This window comes from Loxodonta africana, chromosome 16, assembly GCF_030014295.1.
Source record: "Loxodonta africana isolate mLoxAfr1 chromosome 16, mLoxAfr1.hap2, whole genome shotgun sequence".
Taxonomy (NCBI): domain Eukaryota; kingdom Metazoa; phylum Chordata; class Mammalia; order Proboscidea; family Elephantidae; genus Loxodonta; species Loxodonta africana.
Genome location: NC_087357.1, coordinates 76,248,767 through 76,269,321, shown reverse-complemented (window position 1 = coordinate 76,269,321; position 20,555 = coordinate 76,248,767). Strand labels below are relative to the sequence as shown.

At 50.6% G+C, this 20,555-nt stretch overlaps 1 protein-coding gene across 8 annotated transcripts in view; it reads left to right on the top strand.

The window, feature by feature from the left end:
• Positions 1-7,344: 7,344 nt before the first annotated feature.
• KCNMA1 (potassium calcium-activated channel subfamily M alpha 1) overlaps positions 7,345-20,555 on the top strand; it is a 917,661-nt gene continuing 904,450 nt past the window's right edge. For 2 of the 8 annotated variants that reach the window (XM_010589253.2, XM_023547130.2), the window contains exon 1: positions 7,346-7,750. In XM_010589253.2, coding sequence (XP_010587555.1) covers positions 7,415-7,750 — 336 coding nt within the window. In that variant the 5' untranslated portion in view covers positions 7,346-7,414. Of the gene's footprint in view, positions 7,751-20,555 lie in introns of all 8 variants that reach the window. The other 6 variants (XM_010589260.2, XM_023547133.2, XM_010589257.3 and 3 more) reach the window with 4 other exon arrangements.

Genomic DNA, 20,555 nt, shown 5'->3' with positions numbered 1-20,555 from the left:
CTGCTTCCACTTTTGCTCCTGATGAGTAGAGGCCAACAGTTGTATCTCAGATGGCTGTTCAAGGTCCTTGTCTATTTCTAGCTTCTCTTCCTCCATTCCTTGGTGCTCGTCATGTGACATCTGTGCTTCCTTGCCTCTGTGTCTAATCTGCTCTTTTATATCTCAAAAGTGATTGGTTGAAGAACACCCTATTGATACCAAAATCAAACCAAACCCATTGCCGTCGAGTCAATTCTGACTCATAGCGGCCCTATAGGACAGAGTAGAACTGCCCCATAGAGTTTCTAAGGAACGCCTGGCGGATTCGAACTGCTGACCCTTCGGTTAGCAGCAGTAGCACTTAAACACTACACCACCAGGGTTTCCACCCTGTTGATAGGGCCCCATTAACATAACAGAGAAAACGCTATTCCCAAATGGGATTACGACACATATGGGGGCAGTGGGGGGCGGGGGGCGCAATTCAATCAATAAAAACTTGGTTTCTCCTGAATAGCTGTACATCTCACAAAAAATAGAATGGTTTATAATTTCTAAGCCATTAAATTATTCCCTCACTTCTGGACAGCAGGAAGATTGGCAACTGTGGGATACCAGAGCTGAAGAAGGGATGAGACTTCAGCGAAGGTCACTTGTCAGTGTGAAACTAAGGGAGCCTGCTTTTAACAACGTCATGCCAAGAGCAAGTCCGTGGGTGGCACAGTTTGCGCTTGACAATGAACCTAAAGGTTGGCAATTAGAACCCGTCCAGCAGCACCTCAGAAGAAAGGCCTATAGCGATCTGCTTCCAAAAAGATTACAGCCAAGAAAACCCTATGGAGCTCGGCTCTACTCTGTAAAACACGGGGCTGCTGTAAGTTGGAATCGACTTGACCGCAGTGGGTAATGGGGTAATGCCAAAAGCAGACACGAAGAGAGCAAGTCAGAGTTGGAAGTAAGGGACCCCCCTCCCCCCGGATGTCTGACCCCTTGACTCTGCTCTTCTTATGCTCCAGAGGGTTCATCAGTGGGCAGCACAGTCTCTGCGTTGTTCTTATTTGCAAATGTGCTAACATCTACTAGGCAGAGGCAGGCTTAAGCCCCTTGACTCATCTTCACAGTGCTCTTTAGGATGTGGTATTTAGATTATCTTGGAGCCCTAGGGGAGCCCTGGTGGTACAGTGCTTAAGTGCTTGGCTGCTAACCAAAAGGTCGGCAGTTCAAATCTACCAGTCGCTCCTTGGAAACCCCATGGGGCAGTTCAAGTGTCCTACAGGGTCACTATGAGTTGGAATTGACGCGACAGCAACGGGTTTGGTTTAGTTGGAGCACTAGATAAACTGTTCAGTCCTCAACTGCCCAGATCTTGAACCAGAGAATCTGTGAAGATTAAATCAGGGATCCTCTGAGGAAAGAATTAGACAGTCTGTTGGTCTGAAAGTCAGAAGAACAAGTTGTATGGTACTGAGAAGAATCCCTTCCCTTTGGTCTTGCCTTCTTTTCCTATCAGTCAAACTAGGTGGACTACCTCCCAGAGGCCAAGCACACAGTACTGGAGACAATGATTACAGAGGTGAAAGGGAGATGGGAATTTGTAGAGCTGTCATTCTGGAACATTCTGCAGAGCGAAAGTGAAAGGTGGATTCTAACTAGGGCATGGTCTGTGAGCTGGGTCTACTTTGACCCAGCAATGGGTATAAAAAAAAAATAGTTTGGGAGAACGAAGACTATGTGTTTCTTCAAGTCTGTGTCTGGGCTAGCACCGGGGACAATGGCTTGCAAGGCTATGGAGGGACTATTTTCCTCAAGAACACTGGCTTTGACGTGTTCGACAAGGGGAGAATTATTCCACAGGTGCCAAGGTCCAGGATCAAAACTTCTTCACTTGGAGTTGGCTGATAAGAGGCCAGTGGTGCTAACGGTTAAGCGCTTGGCTGCTAACCAAAAGGTTGGAGGTTAGAGTCCACCCTGAGGTGCCTGGGAAGAAGGGCCTGGAGAAGACTCTGTGGAGCAGTTGTACTGTGACACACATGGGGTTTCCGGGAGTTGTAGTCAATAGATGGCAACTGGTTTGGTTTTGATGCGGGACAAGCCTGGGGAAATATCCCACCGCCGGACTGGCTCACTTACCACCTCTCTCACGTACCCGCTCTCCTTAGAAGACAGGTGCTTAGGTCTTGAACGTAATAATATCAGTGGAAACCTTCTTAGGATATTTTTTTTGACTACGGATTATTTGCACATTGTCTTAGGACCTTGTTAAGAAGATTCTAAGCTTTGGAATAACCTAAGTGTTAGCATTATGCCCTGTAGGGGAATGTTATTCCGTCATTTAACATTGGCGTTTTCCAAGACATTTACTGACATGGAGAAGAGAAAAATGAGACGTACATGTATAATCTTAACTTTGTAAAAATTCACGCCCAGGAAAAAGGTGTGAAAGAAATAGACAAAAATATTAATAGTGTTTTTGTGTGGGTGGTGGGATTCTAGGTGACTTTCAGTATTATTTTATGGAACTTTTATCTTCTACATTCTTCCAGTGAGTCTGAATTATTCTTATAATGGAAAATACATATAAGATAAATATTTATAAAAAACAACCCCTTCAAAACTTTTCTGAGTCCCTTTCTCCGTCCTGGAAACAAATAGCACTGCCTTCTGGTATTCGAAGGCCATTAAGCATGGTTTTCCTCCTTTTTACAAATAACAAAGAGATAATTTCCTCAAGAGATAACAGACTCTGTTGTCATGACAAGTAACTCCATAGATCTAAGCCTCAGTTTCCTTACCTGTAAGGTGGGGAGAAGAGCTACCGCCCTTTCTTATGCCACAAAGAGTTACGAACCTTAAAGGAGGTGAGAAAACGGGAGACTACTGTTAGCCGAATGGAGGAAGCCACTATGGAAATTTAAGGAGCCGTCAGGTTACCAAAGGCAGTGAAAACTTAAAAGACCTGACATCAAATCAAGGTTACACCGTGAGCTCTGTTAGCGGCCCTTATCAGTACGTTAACATGGCGATAGGACTGACAGCTGGATAAGTAATGTAATCGTGCTTGCAGTTTTTTACAGCAAGATTTTCATCTTTGGGATTTTCATACCTCAAATTTTCGACTGCTTTACTGAGCCCCCTTTTTGAATGTCCCCAAAATAATGTCATGTGCCTACCATAGCCACCAGAGGGCGATAGATCACTTAGCAAAACCGCACAGATTCACGTCACCGGAAAAATAGAATCCAGCTTTAGATTAATTACGATGGTAGGCCAACATTTAAGTAAATAGCCTTTCTTGTTCTCCTTGGCTTTTACTTGACCGACTGAACTTTTTTAGTTTATAGGTTTATGCACTTACTTTATTTTAAATCAGTTGGGATTATTCAGACTAGAACACTTCAGCAGCTTGAAACGTCTGATTTACTTTGCATACGTGCACACATGGTAAAGAGGCTGCCCTTCACTCCAAGGAGCTCTTAAGTGTATTTAGAAATAAATAAGAGGCTCGTATTGTTTTTAGAAGGAGCCCTGGTGCACAGAGCTTAAGCCTTTGGCTGCGAACTGAAAGCTGCACCATGGGAGAAAGATACGGCAGTCTGCTTCCAAAAAGATTTACAGCCTTGGAGACTCTATGGGGCAGTTCTGCTCTGTCCTATATGGTCACTATGAGTCAGAGTTGACTCCGGGGCAGTGGGTTTGGTTTGCTATTTTTAGAGCTAAGTTACCATTTAGACTCTTGTTCACTCTTTTAGTTCTTGTACAAAAAGACAGTGACCCTCAATTCCCAGGCTGCAGACACACCTACATTAAATGAAAATGCCCTGGGACTATTGGGACGTGCCTCTGCATACTATTCACATTCCTGAGGCCCTCCCAGAATGGGACTTCCCAGCTGATGTGGGGAGGAAGGTAGTAAGTGGGTTTGAGTGTTAGTGGGTCACAGACTCTTCCGGCTGGAGGGGGCGCTGCTGAGCACACGAGCCCGTCCACAGCCTGGCTGTCTATTCTGCCCTTGGGCTCCATCATGGCTGAAACAGAGAGCAGGGACAACTGAATTACCTTGCCTCAGTTCTCAGCCCAGCTGAGGGACCTTTTTGGGGCACAGAATAGCAAAGTGGGGACAGGGAGAGCAACAACCCTCCCTCTACTCATATCTAGTAAGGTGTGATACGTGCGTGCGTGCACACACGAATGGCAGGTTGGGGGTCAGAAGATCTGGTCTGAGTTTGTCTTTTTTTGGGGGGGGGTCATAGTATTGCCACCAAGATCTGTATAACGTTTTATTTCTGCTCTCTAGGTAGGCAGGGCAGTTCCTTGTTTTTATTCCAGTTTTCAAGGTTCTTTTTAAGTTTAGGGTTTCATCATGTCTGTGTAGAGCCTCTTCTCAAATTGGAAGGCCAGGTGCCAGGTTTTCTGGACCTGGCGCAGAAGTTTATGGACAATAAGGAAAGGGCCGGAGAGAGCTAGGCAGAGGCCTGATTCCGTCTATTTCTGCTGGATGGTGGCACTTTCTCATTCAGAACATACCAGCCAGGCCATTGGGGAGTTGGTGAGGAACTGGGGACTTGGGGAGTCTCTAATGAATCCCTACTAAAGCTAGGTTTTGGATAACACAGAAGTTGCCAAAAGCTTCACCCAGCAAAGGCAGGAGTGATGAAGAGAGCAGGAGATGGTGTCGGAGTGGCCTTCCGGCACCCTCTGGAAGGATGCTGAGATGACAAAGGTGATGATGGAGGAGAAACACAGCTGGTGATTCTGCCGTCGGGGTGATAAAATTCACCGCAACCAGTGGCCTCTTGCTAATAGCTCCAGGCTGGTGTTTCAAGGGGATCCAGGCTGCAAAGGGTGTCCAGGTGGGCTGGAGGCGAGTGGTTGGTTTGTGGAAGCTCAATTTTGTGCGGGAGGGAATCCATTCCGGAGGCTCCATATCCCATTGGGAAAACAGTCCTGTCCTTTGCTGTTCTTTTTATGTTATGGAAGTTTTATTTTTAAATTGCAAATCTTGGACTTGATTTAAGCGAAGTCCTTAACTTCCTTGGCGTAAGCTGAGGCACAAAAGCCCCAAGTCTGGCCATTTAGAAGGCTAATAAATAAAGGAGCCTCAAGGCCACACTCACCTTCTTGCACATCCCCACAGCACTTCTGGGGCCAATTCCCCCAAGACAGTGCTGGGAAGGGCCTGGAATCTTCTCAGGAGTAAGACTGTTGTGGCAGGGATGCGATCAGAATGGGTGCTGAACCCAGAGGACAAGGCTGGTGACACCATCTGGATGACATATAAAGGAGTCTAGGCAATTTCGCTTTTTGGAAAATATTATCTTTAGCTTCCTTTTTCACACTGCCTGTTGAGTCCCAAATACTCGAGAACTCTTACTGTATTCCACTTCCCCTTTTGACCTTGCCCTTGACTCGTCTCAAATGACTGAGTACCCTGAATCCTATGAGTGTATTCTGCATAAAGCAAGAGAAGCTTTGGGCATCCCCTTCAGCCTCTCTGCCTAGCTCTGCCTCCCTTGGCCCCTCTCCTCTCCTGCATCCCATGGCCTCCAAGGGCACACAGAAAGGCTGATTCAGGCAGAAACAGCAGCAGCCGATACTGTGAAAAACTTCTACTTGGGTCCTCACTTCAGGCAGGGCTGAGAGGAATCTGAGAATTCCAATTAGGTTTAAACTAATGAGCTGGAAACTTTGGGGGAAAGCACTGTGGGTAAGGAGGGATGACTGTGACCATCTTCGCTTTAATTAGCACTGGGAAAACTTGTGGTCCAGATGGTGGCATAAGGAAGGGCAGTGTCCAGAGGGGGCCAGGCTTCTGAGAGGGTCAGAAGAGGGATTGCCCTGGCTGGTAGGGCTAGAGGCTGCCTAGCAAACCCAGGCTTCTTCACCTTTAAGGGCGGAGGAAAGGAGACCCTATAATGGGAAGGACCCGGAATGGAGCCTGGAGAGCCCCCTCCCCAGCTGCCCTACTCAGTTGATGGAGTTCAAGGCCGGATAAATGGGCAGAACACTTTGGAGGACTCCATAGCCTAATGGGGCCTGAACCATCCTTGAGGTCACGTCTCCCCTAAGTCTCTCGCACACTCCCTTGGGCAGTCTGTATCGCTTAATAAGGAAAAGGCAGAAAAACCACCTGCTGCTGCCAGAGGCCGGGCACAGACACTGGGACACCTACGAAAAGGGGGAAAAGCGACCCAGGGATTGGTAGGTGTGTGTATATCTTGGAGAAGGGTCCTCCTCACTCGCGAAGCTAGAGGTTCTTGGGGTGCTCAGTCTGTGAAATCCAGTCAACCGCTGGCCACTCCTCCCTTCCCCTCCCCGATGGGGGCTCATGTGGGAACAAGGGCCTGCTCCGGGCAACCCGTCGTCCCCCCGGGTTCCCCAGGGCGCTCGGCTGCAGCGCAGCACCTTGGAGAAAGGCGCCGCGTTCCGCGCCGCGGCTTGGGGCGCTCTAGCTTGCGCGCGACGGGCCAGGGGCACGTAGGGGGCCGCCGCCGAGGGGTCTCCTTGCCCCCTGCTCAGCCCCCGAGCCTAGGCAAGCCAGCGTTGCGAGTCTCCTCCCCGCCCGCCTCGGGCGGCTTGAGCCCGCGCCCGCTCCAGTTGCTGCAGCTGCTGCTGCTGGCGGCTGCGGGGAGCGCAGGGCGCGCGCCGAAGAGGCTCGGGTGGCGAGGACTGGGCCGAGGAGGAGCCGGAGGAGGCGAGGAGGCAGGCCGAGCGGAGGCCGAGGAAGCTCAGCGGCGTGGCGACGCGGCTCGGGGATCCCGGGAGGATGGGCTAGTAGGCGGCTGCGGCCCGACAACCGGCCGCGGTGAACCTGCCGCGGCCCGGCGCGCATAGGGGCGGCGAGCGGGAGCTGAGCGCCGCCCCAGGAGGCGGCAGCAGGGGCCCGAGGGCGTCCGCGGAGGAGGGGGGCGATTGTACATTATTAACGAGTTCGCGGCTCAGCAGCACAAGTGCGGCTCGCTAGCGGCGCGGGAGGCGCTCGGGGTCCCGGCCGGAGCGCAGCGCACACGAGTGGCGCACCCCCGGCGGGCGGCGCGGAGGGCGCGGGGCCGACGCGCAGAGCCGGGGCGGGCCTGGGGGCGGCGCAGACCCTGGGCGCGGGCGGCTCGCGGGCGCTCGGAGCCAGCGCAGCCCGGGGCGAGCGGGGCGCGGGCCGGGGAGGGGGAGCTGCCGCGCTCGTCCCCCCTCCCCCCCGGACGGGCGGGCGGGCCGGCGGCCGGGGGGAGGGCAGGCGGCGGCGGCGGCTCGCTGTATATATCTCGGCGCACCCCGCCAGGTCGCGCACAGCGCCCCGAGCCCAGGCGCCTCCCCGCCCCCTCCCCGCGCTCCGCGGCGGCGGCAGCAGTAGCAGCAATATGGCTGTTGATGGGTGTTCGGGGTGGCGCTGGCGGCGGGAGGAGCTCCCCCGAGCCCCTGCGCCGGCTGCCCGTTGCTAGCTATGGCAAATGGTGGCGGCGGCGGCGGCGGCGGCGGAGGCAGCAGTCTTAGAATGAGTAGCAATATCCACGCGAACCATCTAAGCCTAGACGCGTCCTCCTCCTCTTCTTCTTCCTCCTCCTCTTCCTCCTCGTCCTCGGTCCACGAGCCCAAGATGGATGCGCTCATCATCCCGGTGACCATGGAGGTGCCGTGCGACAGCCGGGGCCAGCGCATGTGGTGGGCTTTCCTGGCCTCCTCCATGGTGACTTTTTTCGGGGGCCTCTTCATCATCTTGCTCTGGCGGACGCTCAAGTACCTGTGGACCGTTTGCTGCCACTGCGGGGGCAAGACGAAGGTAACACGCGCCCCGGGCGCCCGCCCCTGCGCCAGCCCCGCCGCTTCTCGGCGTCCCCTGCAGCCCACCACCTCTCCCTGCTCACAGTCCCTGCATCCCTGCATCCTTGTCTCCCTTACCCTCGCTGCTCTCCCTTCCCTCCGCTCTGCCTGCGCCCTCGGATGGGGGCAGCGGTCGGCGCGCCGGGGTTGAAGAGTTGCCCCCAACCGGCGCGCTCCGGGACGCGGACGCCCAATCGCGTCCCCTTGTTTATTGTGGGGTTGTTCGTGGCAGCGGCTGGAACCGCGTTGTGGGACGCGCGCCTCTTGGGTGCTGTGGTGCGGGGTAGGGAGAGCCAACCCCGCAGGGATGGAGGAAGGTGGGGGCCTTAGGGTGCGTGTTCCGTGCGTCTCACCTGCCCTGGCTCGGTGGGCAAAGGGCAGTCCATCAGCCCGCACTTTAGGGACCTGTTGTGGAGATAAGTTCGTGGGGTCACAAGGAAGGGAAAATCCTTTGGGCGAGGGAGAAAATCTTTTAGATTAGGGGATTCTGGCGGAGGAACCGGCCAGAGGCTGTGGGGGGGGGGTTGGGGGGCGAGGGATTGTTGGGGAGACCCACCCCAGTTTGGGAGGCATCCCATGGGGCTGCCACTTTAGGAGTGTTGCGAGGTCACCCATCTCATGTCACCGCCTGCATCCTTGGATATTCTCCTGGATCACACTCCCCGTCCCAGGTCCTTCAGCCTCAGCGCTCGCGCCCCCAGGCCACCCACTTTGGGTCCCCGGAAATGCCGGCAGCAGCGTGGAGCTGGAGCAGGAGGTCTCTTCGGTAGTTGGCCGAGGCCGCGGTTTCACGCCAAGCCTGTTCCTCGGTGCTTTGAAGGTGGTTAGACGCTGGCTTCAGCTATTCCTGGAGCAGAGACGCCCACCAGCACGCAGAGACGCCCACCAGCACTGAGGGTCACCACCCCTTGGATGTATGGTTGCTAGACTGGCTGCCCAGTCTGTCGCCCTGTCTCTAGATACGTCCTCTTCTTTCCCTCGCTGGCTGGAAAGGGTGGGGGGCTCAGTTTTTGATAGAAAACTGCATAATCAGAAGAAAAGCTGAGAAAAAAAAGTTGATGGAGCTGCTTTTTTGTGTGTACTTCCCTTCCTAGGGACCTTGCAGCACCAGTACTTTTGGAGGGAGGGATATGAAGGAATAGTGCTGGGTGGAAACGGACGTCCGTCTCCAGTGATCACATCTTTTCTAGTTAAGTGAATCCAAGGGCACCCCTACCCCCAGACTTCCACAGGGCACAGCAACTTGTAGCAGTGACCGTGGTTGCTAAGGAAAGAAGTGGGGAAGCCAGGGCTCTAAAAACACATGGGTGAGCCGAAGCCCTCTCTCCTGATCATTAATTATACATCGTGCTGGGTGGTGGCGTTCAGCTGTGTTTTGTGGCCGTGCGTTTGTGTTTTGGAAAATACTGGTGTGTTGGAAATAAAGGGGAAAAATAAAAGCCATCATTTTCGTCCTCCTCCTGCGTCTCTGAAGATCTCCAGATGCTGGCCAGTCAGCTTTCACTGGAGTTACCTTCTCAGAGGCAGAGGTTCCCCTTCTTACTTGGCAAGGAGGAGAATCTCTCAGCTTCTGCAGAAGTCCGCAGATTAAGCTAGATTTTCATGGTGAGACCAGTGGCCCCTGCCTAGCCACCCCCCAGCTGCACGCTTACTCAGAGCCTTTAACACGTTCCCTCTGTCCACCTCCCCAGCCATCCCCGGCCTCCCAGCTATTTTTCCTTTACTGAGATCCACTGACTGCCCTTGAGGGGAAGCTAGCTCAGGGTTGCATGAATCTAAAATGTTCTCTAGACTGAGTGACTTTGATGCACTTTTTAATAGCCTCCTCTCTCTCAGGAACCGGGCGATTTTGACCAGAATGCATGCTTTTTTTCAATGAGTAAAATTAAGTTGTGTGTTTGTGCTCCTGGGGTTTTAAACGCAGCTTCTGAAATGTCTTTTTACTCTCTGGGCACACGGATGTGCAGTGCAGTGCCTGGAGTGAAATGCTCATCAGATAGTTCGCCTGAAGAATCTCTTTTCTACATAATGACCAAGTAGCACTTCTGTCCGTTTTCTCAAGAAAATAGGTTTTGGCAATCACCAGTAGAGGAAAAAAAAAAAAAATTCAAAAATATGTAGTCCCTAAATATTTAGCTGTATTTTGTAGTTCCAAGACCTGCTGAGTGGGACATACCTGGAGGCTGCTGCAAGGAACCAACCTGTAGGAGACATGGTCGTGGTGTTGGCTGGAAAGCTGTGAGGCAGTTGTAGAGTGAGGTCAGGCCACTTTTGATGCCATTAGAGTCTGTTTTAAAATATGCCCAGGGTGTCTCAGTACCTGGCCCTTTGATTTGGTCAGTTAAACTGCGTATAGCCAGCTCATTTTAGCCAGTAACTTAATAAGGCCTTTTATGAGTTTTTCTTTCCACCTTTGAGGCCTGTATTTTTACTGTAGTTATATTTTTTTGTTCTTCATTCTTCTTGCTTTCCAAGTGTTTGGGACTTGGGTTCGAGACTGTTGAAAAGAATGCGTTTGGCTAAAGTTTGGTGTCAAGTATTTTACTGCTGGATTTCCCAAGCAAACCCAGGCTGCTTTTCCATGGAAGCCCACCAGCCCTCATCTGTGTTCTCTCTCACCCTCATTAGCCCCAGGGTGGTTGGACCAGGAGCGGGGTCCCGGGAAGACAGGTCTTATCAACATTTCATCTTCTGTGGGCGACGAGTTTCAGAAGGGAGCTCTGGAATCATGAGGAGCCCAGTCTCTGGGACTTCCGTCCTTTTTGGTGAAAGGAACTTGAGACTGTGGGTGGCGGTTGTGGGCCATCTCACCATTAGTGCCTTTGGTCACCAAATCTCAAATGATGGGTGACTTTACGATTTTGAAAATGGAATGGATTTTTGTAGTAAATAAAGAAGAAATGGAATAACCTTTTCCCCTCGGTGGGAGCTTGAGCATAGTCATTCCAGTACTGTTTTTTGCTGTACTTTTTCACGTTAGTGTTTTTTTCTCTGTTGGACTCTTTCAGAGGTCTGTATTCACTTGGCCTTTATGCTTTGAGGCCCAGTCTAGTGGTCCACTGTTGTGAAAAGGGAACTGGGTTGGTAGCCTGAACATGGCTATGACCTTGAATGAGTCATATCACCCCTCTGGTCTCTTTTTCCTTGGCCATAAAACGTGAGGTTTGAATTCTCCAACTTCTGATACCCCTTCCTGCTCTGTGCTTCTCTGCGGCAGAGTGGAAAGAGTTGGAGGAACTATGTGTGGGTAAAATTTCTAGCTCTAAATGTGTTATAGCAATTCTCCAGCAATCCCTTAAGGAATTCAGCCTTGGGGTGCTTACATGGCTTTATTTCCGTCTTCCATGCTTCTTCTAGCATGCAGCCTGCTTCTCTTTAAATGTCTGGGGAAACTGAGGCTCAGGGCCAGATGTCCTGATAGGGCTTGGGGTTTAGATGTAGACTCACTCCGGCTCTTGGTGTGAGCTGCGTTCCCTGTACAAGCTTGCGCATGATTGTGGATGGACTCCGTGTAATGAATTATTGAGGTGTCTCCGTGGCTGTGTCTGAGACAACACTTTTTTCTGGCGGGCTCATGACTAATATAAGTAGCGGATCCCATCGTTGTTGTTAGGTGCTGTCGCATCAGTTCCGACTCACAGCGACCCTTTGTACAACAGAACAAAACACTGCATGGCCCTGCCCCAGCCTCAGAGTCGTTGCCGTGTTGGAGCCCATTGTTGGCAGCCGCTGTGTTGGTCCCTCTCCCTAAGGGTCTACCTCTTTTTCACTGACCCTCTACCAAGTACAGTGTCCTTCTTCAGGGACTGATCCGTCCTGATAACATGCCCGAAGTATGTGAGATGAAGTCTTGCCATCCTCATTTCAAAGGAGCCTTCTGGCTGTATTTCTTCCAAGACAGACTTATTCATTGTTCTGGTGATCTACACCCGTTGTCGTTGAGTCAACTCTGACTCATAGTGACCCTGTAGGACAGAGTAGAACTGCCACATATGGTTTCCAAGGAGTGGCTGGTGGATTTGAACTGCTGACCTTTTTGGTTAGGAGCTGAGCTCTTAAGCACTGGTCCATGAGATACTCGGTATTCTTCACCAGCACCGTAATTCACAGGCATCAATTCTTCTTCAGTCTTCCTTGTTTATTGTCCAGTTTTTGCGTGCATACGAGGTGATTGAAAATACCATGGCTTGGTTCAGGCGCACCCTAATCCTCAAAGTGACATGTTTGCTTTTGAACACTTTAAAGAAGTCTTTTGCAGCAGATTTGTGCAATGCAATACATTGATTTCTTGACTGCTGCTTCCATGGGCATTGATTGTGGATCCAAGTAAAATGAAACCCCTGACAACTTTAATCGTTTCTCCATTAATCATGATGTTGCTTATTTGTCCAGTTGTGAGTATTTTTGTTTACTTTACATTGAGTTATAATCTGTACTGAAGGCTGTAGTCTTTCACCTTCTTCAGTAAGTGCTTCAAGTCCTCTTGCTTTCAGCAAGCAAGGTTGTGTCATCTGCACATAGCAAGTTGCTAATATGTCTTCCTCTGATTCTGATGCTATGTTCTTCATATAGTCCAGCGTCTCAGATTATTTGCTCAGCATACAGATTGAATGGAAACCCTGGTGGCATAGTGGTTAAGAGCTATGGCTGCTAACCAAAAGGTTGGCAGTTTGAACCTACCAGGTGCTCCTTGGAAACCCTATGGGTCAGTTCTACTCTGTCCTATAGGGTCGCTATGAGTTGGAATCGACTCAACAGCAACAGGTTTGGTTTGGTATACAGATTGAATAAGTATGCTGAAAGGATCCAACCCTGATGCACACCTTTCTGGACTTTATATCATGCTCTCTCTCCTTGTTCTGTTCAAATGACTGCCTCTTGGTCTATATACAGGTTCTGCATGGGCACAATTAAGTGCTCTGAAATTCCCATTCTTTGCAGTGTTATCCACAATTCGTTAATGGTCCACACAGTCAAATGCCTTTGCATAGTCAGTAAAACACAAGTAAGCATCTTTGTGGTATTCTCTGCTTTCGGCCAGGATCCATCTGACATCAGCAATGACATCCCTCATTCTACATCCCCTTCTCAATCCCGCTTGAATTTCTGGCAGCTCCCTATTGATGTACTGCTGCAACCGTTTTAAAATTATCTTCAGCAGAGTTTTACTTGCATGTGATATTAATGATACTGTTCGATAATTTCTGCATTCTGTTGCATCACCTTTCTTTGGAATGGGCACACATACAAATCTCAGTTAGTTAGTTGGCCAGGTAACTGCCTTCCAAATTTCTTGGAATGAACAAGCGAGAGCTTCCAACATTGCATCCATTCATTGAAACATCTCAGTTGGTATTTTGTCAATTCCTGGAGTCTTGGTTTTCGCCAGTACCTTCAGTGCAGCTTGGAGTTCTTCCTTCAGTACCATCGGTTCCTGATCATATGCTACTTCCTGAAAGGGTTGAACGTCAACCAATTCTTTTTGGTAGAGTGACTCTGTATTCCTTCCATCGTCTTTTGTTGCTTCCTGTGTTGTTCAGTATTTTGCCCATGGGATCCTTCAGTGTTGCAGCTCAAGGCTTGAATTTGGTCTTCATTTCTTTCAGCTTGAGAAATGCCGAATGTGTTCTTGCCTTTTGGTTTTCTTACTCCAGGTCGTTACACATTTCATTATAATACTTTGTCTTCTTGAGCTGCCTTTGGAAATCTTCTGTTCAGCTTTTACTTATTCATTTCTTCCTTTCATTTTAGGTACTCTACCTTCAGGGGCAAGTTTCAGAGTCTCTTCTGACATCCATTTTGGTCTTTCCTTTCTTTTTTGTCTTTTTAATGATGTTTTGCTTTCTTCATGTATGATGTTCTTCTTGTCATCCCACAGTTCGTCTGGTGTTCGGTCATTACAGTTCAATGCGTCAAACCTATTCTTGAGATGATCTCTAAATTCGGGTGGGATATACTCAAGGCTGTACTTTTGCTCATGTGGACTTGTTTTAAATTTTTTCAGCTTCAACTTGAATTTGCAGGTGAGCAATTAATGGTCTGTGCAGCCAGTCCTTGGCCTTGTTCTGACTGGTGATACTGAGCTTCTGCCTCATCTCTTTCCACCAGTGTAGTCGATTTGATTCCTGTGTATTCTGTCCGGGTAAGTCCACGTGTATAGTCACCATTTATGTTGTAGAAAATACTTGCTTGCAGTGAAGAAGTTGGTCTTGCAAAACTCTTACCATGCAATCTCCAGCATCGTTTCTGTCACCAAGGCTGTATTTTCCAACTACCAATCCTTCTTTGTTTCTGACTTTCACATTCCAATCACTGGTAATTATCAGTGTACCTTGATTGCATGCTTGATCAATTTCAGACTGCAGAAGTTGGTAAAAATGTTTAATCTCTTCATCCTTGACATTAGTAGTTGGTCCATAAATTTTAATGGTAGTTGTATTAACTGGTTTTCCTTGTAGGGGTATGGATATTATCCTATCATTGACAGCATTGTACTTCCGGATAGATCTTGAAATACTCTTTTTGACAATGAATGTGATTCCATTCCTTTTCAATTTGTCATTCCCGGCATAGTAGACCATACGATTGTGCGATTCAAAATGGCCAGTACCAGTCCCTTTCAGCTCACTGATGCCTAGGATATTGATCTTCAAGCATTGTATTTCATTTTTGACAGCTTCCAATTTTTGTAGATTCATACTCCATACATTCCATGTTCTGATTACTAATGAATGTTTGCAGTTGTTTCTTCTCATTTTGAGTCATGCCACATCAGCAAAAGGTCCAAAAAGCTTGACTCCATCCACGTCATTAAGGTCGACTCCACTTTGAGGAGGCAGCTCTTCCTCAGCCGTATTTTGAGTGCCTTCCAACATGAGGGACTCATCTTCTAGCACTATATCAGACAGCATTCCACTGCTATGCGTAAGGTTTTTGCTGGCCAGTTTTTCAGAAGTAGACTTCCAGGTCCTTCTTCCTAGTCTGGCTTAGTCTGGAATCTCTGCTGAAACCTGTCCACCATGGGTGACCCCGCTGGTATTTGTAATACCAGTGGCATAGCTTCCAGCGTCATGGCAATATGTAAGCCGCCACAGTACAGCAAACTGACATCCGAGTGGTGGTCAGGTCCTGTTATGGGCTGGCCTGACACATTCAGTCAGTGCTGCAGATTCAGATCTCAGAACTCTGGATTCTAGATTTTCCCTGCTACCTTGTCTTGTCTCAGGGACTCGAGGATCAGCTGGCACTGGGATGACTTCAGATATTCCTTTTTGATCAGCTTTCTTGGGGTGTCCTTGGAAAAGTCCTGAGGTCCTAGCCACTGGTGAGCTCCAGTCAACCTTCCCTTGTCCAGAGAGTTTTTGCTTCTCACTTCTGGCTGTTATTACAGAAATACGTACTTTAGAAGAGACTCTGCAGTCAGACAGACCCGAGCTCAAGTTGTGGGTCTTACACTTAATGGTGATGCATCTTTGGCGGGCAGCCATTCTGAGCCCCAATTTCCACATCTATAGAAAGACCATAATGGTGCTTACTTCGCAGGATTCTTACAAGGAGTGTTGGTGATGTATGATGTTGTTGTTGGTATCTGCCGTTGAGTTTCACCAACTCGTGGCAGCCCCATGCACAGTGGAACGAAGTGCTGCCCCCTGGGCCGTTCCCATGCACAGTGGAACGAAGTGCTGCCCCCTGGGCCGTCCCCATGCACAGTGGAACGAAGTGCTGCCCCCTGGGCCGTCCCCATGCACAGTGGAACGAAGTGCTGCCCCCTGGGCCGTCCCCATGCACAGTGGAACGAAGTGCTGCCCCCTGGGCCGTCCCCATGCACAGTGGAATGAAGTGCTGCCCCCTGGGCCGTCTCCAGTGTGGGCTGTGGATGGGACTGTTGTGATCCGCAGGGTTTCCTTCGGCTGATACTCAGAAGAGATCACCAGGCCTTTCTTCCTAGTTCATCTTAGTCTGGAAGTTCTGCTGAAACCTGGTCAGCATCATAGCAACATGCAAGCCGCCAGTGACAGACGTGTGTTGACGGTGTGTGTGGTGCATTGACCGGGAATTGAATCCAGTTCTCCTACGTGGAAGGCAAGAATTCTACTACTGAAGCACACTGCCCGCACACCGTACATATAACAAAAAAAAAAAAAAGCCCATTGCTGTTGAGTCGATTCCGACTCATAGTGACCTTATAGGACAGCGTAGACCTGCCCTATAGGGCTTCCAAGGCTGATCTTTACAGAAGCAGACTGCCACATCTTTTGCAGATTGGCTGGTGGGTTCGATCCGCCCACCTTTTGGTTAGTAGCTGAGCGCCTAACTGATGCTCCACCAGGGTTCCTTAAGGTATGTATCAAAAAAAAAAAAAAAAAAAAAACCGTCACTACTGAGTTGATTCTGACTCACAGCAACCCTGTAGGACAGAGTAGAACTGCCCCATAGGGTTTCCAAGGAGCAGGTGGTAGATTAGAACTGCCAGCCTTTTGGGGTTAGCAACCAAGCTCTTTACCACCACACCAGTCCCTGGAGAGTAGAGGGTCAGCAAAAAAGAGGAGAGCTACCCCAGCTTCACAAAGTGTTGGGTTTATTTCCTCTTTGATTCACTGAACTTGTGGCCACTGAAGGACACAGATGATAATACATAGAATTTTGGAGCCAGAAGGAACCTCTAGATCCTGCAGTCCACTGTCCTGGGTCAGACAACTGTGTAGGGTCAGACTGAGATTTGGGCTCATGGCTGCTGGCTGTTGCAAGGCTGGAAGACGGAGCAGAGACAGCCAACGATGGCTCCATGGCTGAGGCCCTGGTGGGATGGTTAGTGTTTTGATGGTGGGGAAGTTAGTGGGTGCACACTGATGGTGGGGAGGGGGGTGCAGTAAGCACTAGGCCCAGCAGGAGTGAAAGCCCGTGGTGTTTGGTGGATGGGCATGGCTGCCTCTCGTCGTACTCCTGGGGAGGGGTATCTATCCCTGATACCCCAAGTCCAGAGCCCATGGACCTGCTCCCCTGTCCACACAGTGGGCTTCTGTTGTCCTGCCTGGACCAACTTTTCCTTGACAGCCCCCTAGAGCAGCGTTTCCCGAAGTGTGTTATGTGGAGCACTTGTCCTTGAAGGTACTCTGTGAGAAAAAATTGGGAGTCATAAGGTACCCCAGCTTCCCTCTTGGATTGACATTGCAGGCTTGGAGAAGCCCTGCAGTAGAGAAATTGGTTAAACCATCCTTGAATGGGCTCACTTGGAGCAGCCATTTCTAGGAGTCGACCTGGCCTGCTGGACAGTGACCAAGAGGCTGCCTTGTGACCTTGGCATGGACTTGACTGCTTTGTGCCTCAACTTCCTCACCTGTAAGTTGTTGTTAGTTGAGCCGGATCTGACTCATGGTGACCTTATGTATAACAGAACAGAATGTTGCTCTATTTTGGCCTTCTTCGTGATCGTTAGTTAGGGACCGTAACAGAGCACAGCCCTATGAGATAGGTAGTCCCTTGACCCAATTCTGCAGCATTTCCTAGGAGGACCCTGGTGGCCCATGGCATCCATTGCAGGCCTTGGGCTGGCTCTGCTTCCAGATGCCAGGGGGCCTTGCCCAGATGTGTACCAGGAAGGCAGGAAGAGCCAGATTGTTGTTTGGTCTGGAGAAAGGATTTCAAGGCTAAGGTCACCTGGGCCTCATCTTTGCCTCGCTGCTGTCTTCCCCCACTGGGGACAGTCACTGGGTGCCTGGTAGCGGGGAATGAGTGCCTGCTTGGGGGTCTTTAAAAAAAAAAGTTATTAGAGGATGAGAGAGGCCTGGTGCCGACACTGTCAGGTTGTCACTGTTGCACTGCCAGGGCCTCCTTCCCAAAGTGGGCAGCTGGGGTGGCCCCGCTAGTCTGTGAATCACAGCAGCCAACGCCACCTTCCCGGGACTTCAGAGCCATGGAGTGCCTGGAGGGACGCCTCTGTGATTCTGGTGAACAGGGCCGGGTTTGTGCTGTACGGACACAGCCTGTGGGCCCTTTGGAGAGCGCTTGTCCTCATGAGGATGTGTCAGGGGGCCAGACAAGGCCAGATCTCCCCGGAGGACCTCTGGAACGCCACAGATTGCCCGGTGCAGTAGGGAGCAGCTCAAGAGCGCCTCCTGTTTTGAAGTGCACCTTGAATTGGTAGACCCTGGGCTCTAGGCCCACGGAGAGGAAAGCGCGGGGGCCACCCTCAGAGGCAGGAGGACACTGTGGACAGAAGGCCCAAGGAACACTCACTTGGGTATGTTGGATCTCAGCCTCCTGAGGCCTGAGAGAGCATCTAGTCCTGTGCTTCTTAAGCCTTAATATGCACACAGACTACCTGGGAGGTGTTGACATGCAGATTCTGATGCTAGAGACCTAGAGCGGGGTCCGAGATTCGGGATTTCTGACAACACCCAGGAACCCCTGGATGATGCTGACGGTTAATGTGCTTGGTGCTAACCGAAAGATTGGCTGTTCAGGTCTACCCAGAGGTGCCTAGGAGGAAAGGCCTGGTAATCTACACCCCAAAAATTAGCCATTGAAGACCCCGTGAGCACAGATGTACTCTGACGCGCGTGGGGTGCCGTGAGTTGGAGCTGCCTCAGCGGCCGCTGGTTTTTGAAAAGACCCAGGTGCTGCTGCTTTGCAGGCCACACCTGGAGTGGCGAGGATCTGGTCCGTCCCTCAGCTCCCGGGCCGTTTTTAAGTACGGAGATTCTAACGCACCAGCAGTGGGAAGGGGTAAGAGGAGAGGAAGGAGGAAGGACAGCCAGGTTGTGAGAACCCTGCTCAGGACCCACCAAGGAGCTGAGGCTTGGACGGACACCTGTCGCTAAAGCTGCTGCCCACTGCCTGCTGCCAAGGAGCCCGCAGCACTGCTGGTTTGGGGTCGGCTTGTGGCGGGCACAGTGGCATTCTGCAGAGGCCCAGGGCTGCCCACTGCCTGCTGCCAAGGAGCCCGCAGCACTGCTGGTTTGGGGTCGGCTTGTGGCGGGCACAGCGGCATTCTGCAGAGGCCCAGGGTGCGGCCTGTGTGGTATCCATCACTGTGTAGGCTCCCGCTGGCGCCGGTAGGTCACACTGCAAGGGGTGAGGCTTTCAGAAATCCAAGACGGCAACTCAGCAAACCAGCTTCTTGCAGAATGAAAGCCCAGTGGTGTAACCAGGCCTGCGCTGTGGCGATGCTCGAGGAAGACAACTGGTCGCCACTCCCTCTAGAACATTTGAAGTTGGCAGGTGGCAAAACTGCCCGGCTGATTTTCCACAGGGACCTGGGTGGGCCTCCCTGTAGTTGAGGATTCAACTTCAAAGAATTGGGCTTAAGATCTGGCCATCCAGTGGGGAGAGGTGTGTGGTGCTGTTTTATGCCACCCTCCAGTTGCACTTCTCGAGAAATCCAGCAGAAGAAATTGAAAGTCTGCCCTGGCCATAGCAAGGGTTTTCGCAGCTCTTGCTGTCGGGGCCTCTTTCCTTGAGATGTACTTTTTATGCTGTGCACCATCAGAGGGAAGAACCTTTGGAGTAATGTCTGTAAGAAATGAACCTTAATAGTGGGTTTATTCAGCAGTCAACATGAAGAAGAGCTTCGTTTAGTTCCTAGCACATGATAGATGCTCAAATAAAAGTTATGGTTATTGTTGTTTCTTTTATTTTGCATATCAAGGCCATACTGTGTGCCGGAATTGCTGCTTCAGTGGTAGATTCCCACCTTCCGCGCTGGACACCCGAGTTTGATTCCTGGCCAGAGCACCTCGAGCGCAGCCACCACCTGTCTGTCAGCGGAGGCTTGCGTGTTGCTATGATGCTGAGCAGGTTTCAGTGGCGCTTCCAGACTAGGGCAGACTGGGAAGAAAGGCCTGGCAATCTGCTCCTGGAAACACTGTGGATGATGCAGGTCTGGGCAGCATTTCCTTCCATCGTGCACGGGTTTGCCATGAGCTGGGCAGCTAACGGCGACAGCAGCAATGGCTACCACGACATGGGCCGGAAACCCTGCTAGATGTTAAAACCGAAAGCAAAAACCAAACCAGTTGCCGCCGACCTGGTTCTGACTCATGGCGACCCCACACGTTTCAGAGTTAGAAACGCGCTCTGTAAGGTTTTCAGTGGCTGTAATCTTACGGAAGCAGATCACCAGGCCCTTCTCCCACGCCATCACTAGGTGGATTTGAAGCACTAACCTTGTGGTTAGTAGCAGAGCATAAATGGTTTGTGCCACTGCTAGGTGTTAGGGGAAAAATAATTAAGGCTCAGTCTGACCACCCGATTGTTAGGACTTTTACTTGACAGGGTGGGCAGGGAAAACACAGTTATCCTTCTGTGTGACCTGGGTATGTCTCATCTCTGAGTTGACTGCAAACGCTGTGAGTACAGTAACTGCACCGTGTAACTGTAAACACACACATATGTTGGGAGAGTACTTCACATGGTGGTCAGCTGGGGTTATGTGGGACTGCAGCAAAACAAAAAACAAACTGTTGCCGTTGAGTGGATTCCGACTCGTAGCAACCCTGTAGGACAGAGTAGAACTGCCCCATAGAGGTTCCAAGGAGCGCCTGGTGGTTTCGAGCTGCCAGCCTTTTGGTTAGCAGCCGTAGCTCTTAACCACTGTGCCACCAGGGTTTCCAATGTGGGACTACAGTATGTGCCAATAAATTTCACTGCTCTCTTGGGTAGTTTGATAGAAGTTACAGAGACATTCTGGGTGAAAGGGGTGGGCTTGATGTGGTAAGAAAATGATGTTTGAGTCATTCCTGGCTGTGAATTATTCGTGCCACCCC